Source organism: Rutilus rutilus (genome assembly GCF_951802725.1).
Source record: "Rutilus rutilus genome assembly, chromosome: 2".
Lineage (NCBI taxonomy): Eukaryota > Metazoa > Chordata > Actinopteri > Cypriniformes > Leuciscidae > Rutilus > Rutilus rutilus.
The window spans coordinates 54,081,661-54,094,072 of NC_140210.1; the positions used below are offsets into that span (position 1 = coordinate 54,081,661).

Consider the following 12,412-nt stretch of genomic DNA (forward strand, 5'->3'; position numbering starts at 1 on the left):
ATTGTTTCACCTGGTGCTTGAATTCGTTTTCTGAATGCATGACGCTCAGCCACAACATTACGTCGAGGAATAAAGTGTAATTTCAAAGTCTCAATAGCATCCTCCATTGTTTCTCCTGGGTTTGGTAAAGTATAGAATAGTCTCTGCCCTTCTGTTCCCAGGCAATGAAGAAACAAAGCTCGCTTTCTTGCAATTGGCCAGTCATCTCCTGATGCATTTATGACAAGTAAGTAATTCTCAAACATTTTCAACCAGACGCCAAAAGGGATAGACGGCTCACCCGGACATGGTAAGAATGGCGTAGGAAAAGAAGCAACAGCAGACATCTTTCATGTAGAACAGCAAAATCCTCGTCGCCAATTTGTTATGTCTAGGTCCAGGTAATAGTGAAGACAAGAAAGTTCACTCTCATTTCTTCAAGGTTTATTCAAACCCACAAGCAATATAACAGAGTCAGCCATTCACATGATTAGGCAGCAGGTGTCACACCTCCATTCTTACTCTACACCTTTTATAGGTATCAACATGTGGACTACAGCGCCATCTCCTGACAAGTACATAAACACAACAGATTACATGGTACAATGACTGGTAGGCTACTGTTTGTATTGCTTAACACAAATTTAACGATTTCAACTTAATATGGGATTTGATTTAAATCTTGATTCAATATTGACTAATTTTGGATAAATATAAGGAAGGCTACAGTAGATAGCCCACATGTTATTTTTTTCTCATGAAAAAAATATATCTCACATAATGCTATGTAACCATATAGAGCCCTATCAGCTGGTATTATTAAAGGTTACAAATAACTAATTAAATCAAATATAATGTGGTTTTCATTATAATAACAATTATGTAATGACACAAGTAAAAATATAATAAATATGTAAAAAAGTGCAGTGCACATATTCAGCAAAATACTCCTCTTTATCTATTTGTTTTAGTCATCTAACATGCTGCTGGTCATTAAATGGTTTAAATGTAATGTTCTGTGACACAATTGTTCTCCTGTTTCATATCAAAAGTAACCTGCTCTGTCTAGTTTGACGGTCTTCGTGTCCTCTTTGCTCCGCGATTTTTCTCTGCGTGACAAAACGGATGTGTGGCGTGAGCGTGTGAAGAGTCTCGCGCTGAATGCGTCGAGTTGGCAGCTCTGCTTTTAGAAGCGGGATGGATCCGGATAGATCGGCGGCGGCCATAGACTGTATGCAGCGGCGTTCCTCCTTCCACCATGCTGCTTCTCCATGTGAGGACTGTTTACATTAGACTAGAAGTGAGCACCAGCTGCATGCTTATACATGTGGAGATTGTTTACATCAGAGTGCGGCGCGCACGTGTGTCGTTGTTTGTTTAAGCGGTTGATGGAAAATAAGCTATAATGCGTGTTCTAAAAATCTAAATTCGGATCAATTATTTTTCACGGTATTTTGAAGTGCCCGCGATAACAATATCGTGCATATTCATTACCGCGATTTATCGCATTACCGAATACTGGCACACGTCTATTAGCTACTTACATCTTATCTCGCACTTGACCGTAAACGGAAGCGTCGACTTGAGTCACGCTGCTAAAGTTCTGTGAACAAAGTCCGCCTACTTTGATTTGATTGGTCATTCAAATATTCTGACATTGACGAGCAGTGACAGACCAATGAGGCTGAGATGAACACACACAGAAACACACACACAGGCCTCTGTTTTCTGACGTGCTCTCTGCTTGGAGCCGCAGCGGATTGAGGAACGCGCTGATTATAACAAGACGGGGCGAAGCTGAAGCTGGTTTCATATGTTTTGTGTGCAAAGGCAAGCGCCAGTCAATTTAAAGTACACACTTAATGGTCCCATGAAAAACAGTGAAAACAGGACATTTTCATGAATTTATATATATAAAAAAAAATTCAATTTTCAAACGCCCAGGACAGTACGTAAAAAGTGGACATGTCCGGGCAAAAGAGGATGTTTGGTCACCCTAGAAGATGAAGCCTGTATGAGCTCTCAGTCTCAGACACTGTAAACTCCACTAGGTGGCGCTCTTTCAGTGTGATTAATGTAATATTCAGTCAGTGCTGATGGTGGGAGGAGCCAGTAAAGCTGATCATTACTGATAAAGAGCTGAAGAAAGAGGAAGGAACTAAAGCAGACAGATGTAGAGACAGAGAGATTCACACAGAGAACATTCAGCATAAAGAAGACTGAACTCAACTCACAATGAAGATCCTCCTCATCTTCTTCACTTTCTCCCTGATCTCAGGTCAGAGCTTTTCTCTTTCATCACTGCAGTAATGATGCTGTTTTCTGTTCATGAGGTTTCTGATCACAGTATCAATCTGATTGACAGGTGCAGTGAGATGCGTCAGTGTCACTGGATATTCTGGAGGAAGTCTCCTTGTTGATTCTGGGAAACTTTGGTTCAGTAACTCTGCTAAATATATGGCCAAATTACCTGAGTGGAGAACAATAGTAAATTATAAGAAACATGATAAATGGATTAGTGAAAGGCGATCCACACTGTTTCGAAACAATGAGGGAAACCTCATGATCTACATCAGAGAACTGAACCAACATGATGCTGGAAGATACTGGATTAGAGTTGTTGGCCAGCAGTACATTGATATGACTTTGAAGGTGGAAGAAGGTTGGTCAATTTAAGACAAAAGTCTTTGTGTAGTAAAACTACTGATCATTTAAAAGCTTTTGTATATCTGTAATATATTTCTTTATTATGTGAAATACAGATTCATGTTGTAAAGTGTCAAAGAGAGTGATGGTGAATATTGGAGAAACTGCAACCTTCAGCTGTGAATATTCACAGAATCATATTAATGATCCCAAGATCATATTCAAAGAAGGAAAAGACTCAATTGAGACAATATATAGCACATGGAATAAGAAACAAAGATTCAGAGTTTCTGATGACAAACAGAAAAATATATTCAATGTGACAATTTCTGCTGTGACTCCAGATGATGGAGGAGTTTATTTATGTGGAGTTTGGATCAAAGGACAGTCATACAGTTACTCCATTATTAAAACAGTTCATTTGCACATAATGAGTGAGTAGGAAAAAAATTATCAATAAAATCAATTTGTCTTTGTTACCTTTTAAAAGCTACTCTCAATGAAGTGCTTGATTTAAGCGCTATGGGAAAACCTCTTTGTTTGACTGGTTGTGAACACGTGCGGAAACACGTGGAAGAATTTGGCTTAAATAACCTCTGATGATGATGTCATCGGAATGTGCAGGTCAGAGGCTATAAATAGGCGTGTGACAGGTGCGCTCATCAGGTCATTTTGTCTGAAGAACCGCATTGTGTACTGTGTGTGCTGGAACACTTTCCTCTCAAACTATACTCTTTTAGTTAGTTTTGTCAGGAAAGAATAAAGCCTTTCTCACTTTTTTTTTTTTTTGAGAGAGAATCATGTCGAATGGTGAATGCAAGCATTGTGAGTTGCTCTACATTTAAGTGCTTGGTGCTCGTCTTGTATATTGCGACTCAATCTGGTTAAGGAGCGGGAGACGGATCATTCCCCTTTCTCTCTTCAGAACGCGTCGTGCTCCCATACGCTGCTGAAGTGCGCCTCGGCATGTAGATTCTCGTCAATATAGATTACGGGTCTGTATATAATGTAGAAAATGCAGGGGAACTGAGCAGACCCTTTCTCTTGTTCTCTCTTCAGATCGCATTGTCCTCCTGTCTTCTGCTAAGCACCACCCTTCTTCAGAGCGGGCTGAGCACGTAGACTCTCTTGTCAATACAGATTACGCGTTTGCTACATACGTATATAATGCGAGGGATCTGAGCAGACAGGAGATTCCCTTTCTCTCCTGTTCCTATGATCGTGTGCAAACGAATGGTGTGCGTTTGCAGGCTATGATTCTTCATTGAAAATGCTCTAATATCAAACTGACTATATTCAGCCTGTCATCCAGACCGTTTTTACTTGTCTGGTTGATATTTGGCTGCATTTAGTTCTGTGAAATGATTTAATATTCATCTAATGAAAAGTTAGATGCTTGTTTTAGTATTTTGTCTGGCTATTATTTGGCTATATTTTATTCTGAGGAATTAAATGGCAAAATAGCCACCTGGAGATGGACTTTGAGAACGCCACCTTTGAGCGCTCCTACCGCGATGATAAAGTGCATGAGGAGTTACTCGAGGTGGTCACTCGTGCAGTGGCCAGATTACAGCTAGACTGACCAGGGGAGGGGCCTCAGTGGCCTCTCTTCCCTTCTTCATGTGTCTCTGTGCCCTTGACGTTGACTTATTCAACTATCGTGGGTGCAATGGCACATGGTAATCTTAAAGTGAGCAATCCCCAGTAAGCTGTGCTAAACAACATTCACGTTGGTTGGGAAGGCGCTTCAGTCAGCGGGTCATGCTGCTGCTGCTCTTCACACTATGGCAGACGTACCAGGCTGACCTACTGGGGTAATAAAGCCCCGCGGAATGGGGCACCTAAAAATATATTAAGTAGATCCTTCCCAACACCCTCATGACACCCATGTTCCATCCCCGCTACCATTGGTGTTTCGGGGAGCAGTGGTTTCCAGCGAAATGTTAAATATTCAGTTGCTTCCTGCTGTTCCCCAGGACACGGGATATTTAACATTCCCCCACTACTGGAACTTGCTGATACAGTCCAGAACTGCAACTCTGCTGGACAAAGGGGCCATAGAACATGTTTCCCTCCCAGACAGATAGTCAGGTTATCACAGCCACTATTTTGTGGTTCCCAAAAAAACTGCGCCAAGATTTACCTTCGTGGTCTGAACCATTCTCTCAGAATATTCAAGTTTAAAATGTTGACAGTTGACAAATGCTGATTGTGTCTCACATTCAACCCAAAGATTGCTTTATCACAATCGACCTCAAGGATGCATATTTTCATATAGAAATTCTGCCACTATACAGGAAGTTTGAGGACAAGGTATTTAGGGGTTGTATGGGACTCCATGTGGGCACAGCTGTCCCCTGCACATGTCAAGTCCATCTTAAACACCCTGAGTGATATTAGGCCAGGTCAGGAAAATACTTTCCATCACTTTCAAAGGGTTCTAGGTCTTTTGGCAGCTGTGTCCTCGGGCCTTCTGCACATGAGACAGTTTCAGCTGTGACTAAAAGCCAGGGGATTTCGTCCAAGGGCCAATCCACAGAGGCAAATAAGGGTAAGGCTTCTAGCCTTTCTATGTGGCTTAGACCCCGGTTCCTCACCTTGGATCCCACTCTAGGTGCGTGTTGTCATCACAGGTTGTTTACGACAGACACTTCCCTGAAGGGCTGGAGTTGCTGTCTGAGATTGACGTCCAGCCCAGTGGATCTGGAGAGGCCGTCAACCTGACTGGCAGATCAATTGCCTTAAATTGATGGCTGTATTTCTGACCCTGAAGAACTTCCACCAGTTAAGATGCTACCTTGTCCTGGTGCGGTTGGACAACATTGAAGTAGTCACTTGTATATATCACCAGGGCGGCCTGTGCGAACGCCGTTTGGACAAATTAGCGCAATAGTTTCTGTTTTGGGCTCAGGATAAGTTCCTGTCCCTCAGGGCAATTCACATTCCCGGAAGCATGAATGTGGGAGCAGATTTATTGTCCAGACAGGAGGTCACACAAGGGGATTGGAAGCTCCATCCTGATGTGGTCAGTTAGATCTGGGAAAGATTTTTGGCCACAAAGCAGACTATGTCACATTTGATGAGGGATGCCATTGCCATAGCCTATGAGGCGCCAGGGGGGCAGCGTTTCATATTATGTTGAAGCTTCCCCGGGCGCCGCCATTGGCTAGCAGACCATCACCTGCTGTTAGCATCCCATTGACTCCCATTCATTTTGGCGTCACTTTGACAGCGAATAACTTTACATCCGAGGCGTTTAAAGACTCCATTTGTCCATTATTTATTTCTAAAGAAACACGAAAATGTATAAAAGGCTCCATTACCTTGTATCTTACGTTATGGCCCCGTAGAAGCAGTTTTTGTAAAAATAGGCTAACCATTGCGTCATACCCACGCGACTCTCTGTCGCACATTAGAGAGATTACCGTATGGACAGGAGGAGAAGCTCGCGGGCAATCGGGGGGACGTGGAGGCAAAATGACAAAGTAATTAATCAGAATACTTAGCAAAAGTTTCTCCTGCTCCTAGCTCATGGACAGCTCCTACTCACACTCTCCGTCTCTGCAAGTTTCAGAAGGGAATGATTCAGATTTCTCTTGGCACAGCTACTAGAAGACAGACGGGTTGCTCACGTCACATCTACGTCGTCAAACTCAGTTTGAGTCTGCGCAGTACGCTCGACCATCAGGAAGTTAGTGCTTCTAATTGACTTCACTTTCCTCCGTTGAATCCAATGGGGTCGCTGTGTCCAGTTTATATACTGTCTATGTGAGGCGCACAGTCAAGCTTCGCCTTTAAGCGTTAGGGCTCATTCAACTGGGGGGTTGCATCCTCCAGGGCTTTAGCAAGAGGTGCCCCCTTTCAGCAAGTATGTGATGTGGCAGGCTGGTCCTCTACACACACATTTATTAGATTTTATAGTTTGGAGGCTCATGTTACTCCAGGCTCATATGTCCTTGACTCGACATCCCAAGTTCATGTCTGGCGGCGTTGGTATTCTCGTTCCCATAGCGCTTAAATCAAGTGCAGCATTAAGAGTAACTTTTGAAATGGAACGTCTCTGGTTGCTTGACTGTAACCCTGTTCCTTGAAAAAGCGGGAACGAGACGCTGCGCTTCATTGCCGCACTGAGGGCATGTTCAGGACGTTCTTCAGACAAAATGACACACATGTTCACAACCAGTGAAACAAAGAGGTTTTCCCATAACGCTTAAATCAAGTGCAGCATCTCATTCCCGCTTTTCAGGGAACAGGGTTACAATCAAGTAACCCGAGATGTTTTCCTTTTTTCATATTTTTATGTAGTTCTACCAGTTTACAAATTAATACTTTAAATGTTGACAGATTCGTGTTGCGGCGCGTCAAAAACAGTGAATGAAAACAGTACAGAAACTGCTTTCAGCTGTGAATATTCTTTGGATCAAAGGTATGATGGGAAAACCATATTCAAAACAAGAAACGACTTCATTGATGAGATGATCTCCACTACTAAATCACAGGATCGGAAAGAAAGATTGAGCATTTATGATGACAGACATAAAAATTTCTTCAGTGTGAGAATTACTGCTGTGACACCAGATGATGGAGGAGTTTATTTATGTGGAGTTTGGAACAACAGCCATTCGTACAGTTACTCCATTATTAATACTGTTAATCTATATATTATTAGTAAGTAGGACAAACTCTAAATCAAATCTTGCAAAAACATAATATAATTATCTTTGAGATTTAATGATATGTGTGATTGACAGTTAAAGTGGGCGTGTCTAGAGCAACTGGTCACTCAGGGGGTCGTATGTTGATCAAGTGTGAACATCCTCAACACAAAACCAAGCCAAAATACATCTGTAAAGAATCAGATGGATGTTCAGAGAGGAAGAATCCAGGAGTTCAGGATGAATGGATTGAGAATGGAGATGTTTCTTTATATGATGACACCAGAGCAGGAGTCTTGATGGTGTTTTTTAGAGAGCTGAAAGCTGCAAATGCAGGAACATACAGATGTGGAGTGAATGTGTCTCACTATACTGAGAGCTTCACTGAACTTCAGCTGGACGTCAGAGACGGTGAGGAACCAGAAATACTCTATTTGGCATGCATGAAGTATTAGTGATTTTTATGTAATTTGTCTTTAATTACAGATGTAACGTTTGTGATTGAATCTGCTCATCTTGGTGAAAAAGTCAACATCACCTGTCAGATCCCAGAGGAACATTTCAAAGTTCATTTCTGCAAAGAGGATGATAATCACATCTGTCAAAACATCAGCACATCTGCAGTGACAGAAATGAGTCCTTCATCTGAGAGAAATGAAGAGAGAGTTTTTACAGTGAGCATCAGTAATGTGAGCATGAGAGATGCTGGAGTTTACTGGTGTGGAGCAGAAACCAGAGACACACATTTGACTTTCATCTCCCTGACCACCAAAATTCAGCTCAACCTCTTCAGTGAGTGAATTCAGATGATTTCATTGTAGTAAATACAGTATATTCAGAATCATGTGTGTTAAATGTCTGTGTTTGTTTGCAGTGGCTCCAGTAGTGAGACGTGAAGGAGAATCTGCTGAGATCTTCTGCCCTTATGATTCAATCTATAAATCAAAGTCAAAGTCTCTCTGTAAGGGGAAGTGCTCCACTAGAGATAGAAATACTCTCAATGAGACTGTGAGAGAAGAGAAAGAGACCAAGACTGACAGATTAACTCTGAATGATGACGTCACTGCTAGTGTCTTCACTGGGACCATCACTGGACTGACAGCAGAGGATGCTGGGAAATACTGGTGTGCAGTGACATTAGAGAGAGACGTGAATTATCTTTACACTCATCTGATCGCCATCATGAACGAGGGTGAGGAAGGTTTATACATCTGAATATGTGAAACTATGACTGTGAATTGATGTTCTTATATTTCTAATATTTCCAGAGCTGAACTTGACTAAGTATGAAGGAGACGACGTGTCAATCCAGTGCAAACATCATGATGAACATCAGAAATGCTTCTGCAAAGCACATGAACCCTCCATGTGTGTGAAGGATGGAGTTTCATTGGAGACGATCAGAGATGATCGATTCTCTTTCAGCGATGAAGCTTCTACTGGAGTCTTTACTGTAAACATCACTGATCTGAGAGAAGAGGATTCTGGGATATACTGGTGTGGATCTCACATCACCACTAAAGTCACACTTACTGTTAAAAAGGGTAAGATACATTTTTGTATCCCTTTCCCTTTCAGTCGGGCACGTTCAACATAATCACGCCAGGTCATCTTCGAGTATTGTAAAAACGAGCCAATGGACATTGGTGTGCGTGAATTGCATGACACGCCCCGCCCCGCAGGTATAAATACGGAAGTGGATGCACGCACCAGTTGTCTTTCGCTTCAGAGCCGATCGGTTATCTGATGTCTCTGAAGAGTGTTGTTTCACAACGAGCGAGTGTGTCAGTGTTCTTCTGCAAGGCTCTCCCAGTGCTGGTGGTTACAGCAATTGCAGCGGTGATCGCGGGCTACGGAAGCTCTCAACTGTTGTTTTAACAGCATTTTTATAAAGAGTGTTTTGTTGTCGGCCGGTTGAGGGAGGAAGTAGTGAGTGCTTCATTGTAAAGTGTTGCCGCGGTTGTTCACCTGTGTGCTCCGGCACTGGTGACGGGTCCCATATCCTGAAAGAGCAACACAGGTGTGTTTGTGTCTTTTTCAAGATGCCATCCATCCGTTCATTTCTGGGTGCGGTAGGGCTCTGTCCCCCTCTGACGGTCACGATAGATGCATCACGTGTTTGGGCTTACAGCATGCTGAAGCAGCTCTCGTGGATGATTCATGTTCTCATGTTCCCCATGATGGTCATCTCTGTGTTAAGATCGAGACTCGCCTTCGTTAAAATGCGAAGGTGGAGTCCCCACGTCTATGCCCCGCTCTAGAGCGCCCTCTGGGTCAACTTCCCAGGGGAAGCCTGGAGTGCCGCATGGTTTGGGTGATCTGAGGATTACGGTGAGGAGAAATCCGCCCGGCAAAGTCCTGTGGATCCCTCCCTCCTTTTTTACCCCGCAGCCCAGGGAAGGTGCTGGTCCCTCTTTAGTGGACCAACCAGCCGTTTAATTCGGGGCCCCTCCAGAGGACAGGATGTCCATCGCAGCATCAGGGAGAGCTGTGCTCTGGAAATGACGACTCGGCTCCGTTGCCTCCCTTGGGAAAGCAGCGGTGCCCAAGCAAGATCCTGAGATGTCAGCTATGAAGATGTAAGGGTGGAATTCCTGCAGTGATTCAATCTGCAAGAACTGCCGAATGACTAAAGAAACGTCATTAGCAAGATGGTAGAAAACTGCACATTTCTTGTCTATACCACCCACTGCCACTTATACCAACGACGGAAATAAGTGCAGTTACAATAGTTTAATATTGTGGTATACTTCAAAGTCAATACCAAATCAAAACTAGTTAGCACATTAGTTGTAATTGAAAATGTTTAATGACAAAATAAAATAGTTTACAAAATAGATGTATGAGATGATGATAACTTATACCATTAATCTTACCCAGCATGTAAAATGTTACCTGAGAGAGAGAGAGAGAGAGAGAGAGAGAGAGAGAGAGAGAGAAAAGAGAAGGCAAAAGGAGAGAGCCCCAAGAATAAGAAGAGAGCCCCCAAGAAAGGGACCCAGAGAAGAAGAGAGCCAGAGCATCAAAGAGACAGAGCAACAGTTTCAATCTTGTTTTATCCTTTCCTTGACCATGTGACTAAAACCCAAATGTGAGACATTCAAACTGACCGGTCAGATAATTACACTTCCACCACTGTACTAAAGGTGTGACAATTCATCGATCCCCAAAGTACAAACATTTGGCTTGCAGGCCTAGATCACTATCAGCCCCTCTGTGCCTTAGGAACTCCAAATGGTCATTGTGGTAGGAAGAGGGGGGTAGAAAAACAGTCAAGCAAATATCTTTGTTCATTTAAAATATATTGGATTATTTTCAATTCTACAAAGAAAAGGGCCGCCGATGCGGTAGGGCTCGTCTGGAATTCTCCACCGTGTCCCGAACCATCTCGGTTGGATGATTGGTTTCTCGGGGCGGACCCGCCGCCTCAGGCCCTTTCTTCCCTGAAGTGCATGAGCTTACTAGGTTGTGGACGGCACCCTTCTCTGCCAGAAACTGCCTTAGTAGTTCCTCCTCCCTCACTACCCTTGATGGAGGTGCAGCTGAGGATTACAAGGCTATCCCTCCAGTGGAGCGGTCTGTCGTGATGTAGCTTTGTCCGGCGACTGCTACCCCGAGGGTGTTCGATCACTTCTGTACTTCCTTCCTGCAGAAGATGGGTCAGAGTGTGGCTGTTCCGCTTAACCCTCAAAATGATGTTGCCCTTAAAGCACATCAGGATGCATTTGATATGGGAAGTACGACTTGATCGTCAGGTTCCTGACCGGTGCAAGGAGATGAAATCTTCCTTGCACACCCTCTATACCTTCTAGGGACCTATCTCCAGTGCTATTGCACTCTGAGACCTCCCATGAGTACTACAGGTAGTTGAGTTAAAAATCTGTTTTTAAAGAAACAGTTCTCCAACTTGCTCTCTTGAGAAGGTAGAGGACCTGCACACATTTTTGGTCAACGAATTGTGCCTGGTTTCGGGCCGGCTAACTCTCATTAATTGAGACCCCGGCCTGGATTTGTGCCCAAGGTTCCTACCTCTCCCTTAAAACAGCCTGCAAGCACTGCCCCAGAGGAGGCAGACCCAGCCCTGACTTTTCTCTGTTCCTCCCGCGAGTGTGGTTATATAGGACAGAATGCAAAGTCTCAGGATCTCTCCAGCTCTTGTCTGTTATGGAAACCAGCAGAAGGGAAGGCGGTTTCCATGCAGAGGTTAGCCTACTAACAGATAAATTAGTGTGGCCATAATCTTGGTGAAATCCCAAGGTGCACCGTGCCCACCTGGGTAGTAAACTCATCCATAAAGAGAGTGTAGCTCCTTCCTGGGCCTTGACATGAGTGCCTCGCTGACAGATTAAGAGTTGTGGGCTGGGCGACACCAGCACATTTGCTAAGAAATTAGCCTATGTGTCGAGCCGGTTGCTTTGTGGGCTCCCTTCACACAAATCCAGCTTCACCTTAGCGGTTTGTAGTTTCGGCTTGCTGCGCCATTCCCCTCCTATGGACTGGATAAGTGCGCCTTTTTGCTCCAGTTGAGTTCCCTCTTCCGAACCCAGTTATTGGCTGGAGCCACCTCAGTGACATGCCATATGTTGTACTGCCGCTAAGTTCGCTCAGTCAATATGTGTTTCTCCACGTTACCTCCTTCGGGCAGAATGTGGCTTCCGCAGCGTAGACCTTCTAACGAAAGGTATGCTTTCCCAGTGGTCCTGTGGAACAGCAGATAAATATCAGAATAATATTAAACAATAGGGAACGGTGGCATAAACTGTTAAGACTAGTCTTACAAGTTAGTCATCAAAATTGAGGAATTAATTTTTTTATTATTGATTAATATTAATGATTTTATCTATTAGTTGTGGCTGTAATCAGAACAGCAACATCAGAGCAGCTTCATAAAAATACTACACTTTTCATTTATTCACAACTGTGTGTATTTGAATTCTATGAATTCTGAATGTTTGTTTACTATGTGTTTAACTATACATTTGTACATCCCCATTTCTCTCTAATCGTCACTGTGTGTGTTTATGTATTTTCAGATTTCTCTTTGATCAACATTATTTCTTTGTGTTTGACTCTGCTGCTGATTGGAGGATTCACTGTGACTGAGTGTTTATTAAGATGAGGTGATGCTGTCC

General features: G+C 43.3%; 1 protein-coding gene across 1 annotated transcript in view; it reads left to right on the forward strand.

Moving 5' to 3' along the window:
- Nucleotides 1–4,099: 4,099 nt before the first annotated feature.
- Nucleotides 4,100–12,412, forward strand: part of LOC311279732 (polymeric immunoglobulin receptor-like) — a gene marked incomplete at its 5' end in the record, with an annotated part of 32,730 nt that continues 24,417 nt past the window's right edge. The window contains 6 exons of the mRNA XM_084391428.1: nucleotides 4,100–4,171; nucleotides 5,259–5,352; nucleotides 7,377–7,691; nucleotides 7,767–8,072; nucleotides 8,155–8,472; nucleotides 8,549–8,824. Of these exons, the coding sequence (XP_084247554.1) occupies nucleotides 4,100–4,171; nucleotides 5,259–5,352; nucleotides 7,377–7,691; nucleotides 7,767–8,072; nucleotides 8,155–8,472; nucleotides 8,549–8,824 (1,381 nt within the window). The remainder of the gene's footprint in view (nucleotides 4,172–5,258; nucleotides 5,353–7,376; nucleotides 7,692–7,766; nucleotides 8,073–8,154; nucleotides 8,473–8,548; nucleotides 8,825–12,412) is intronic.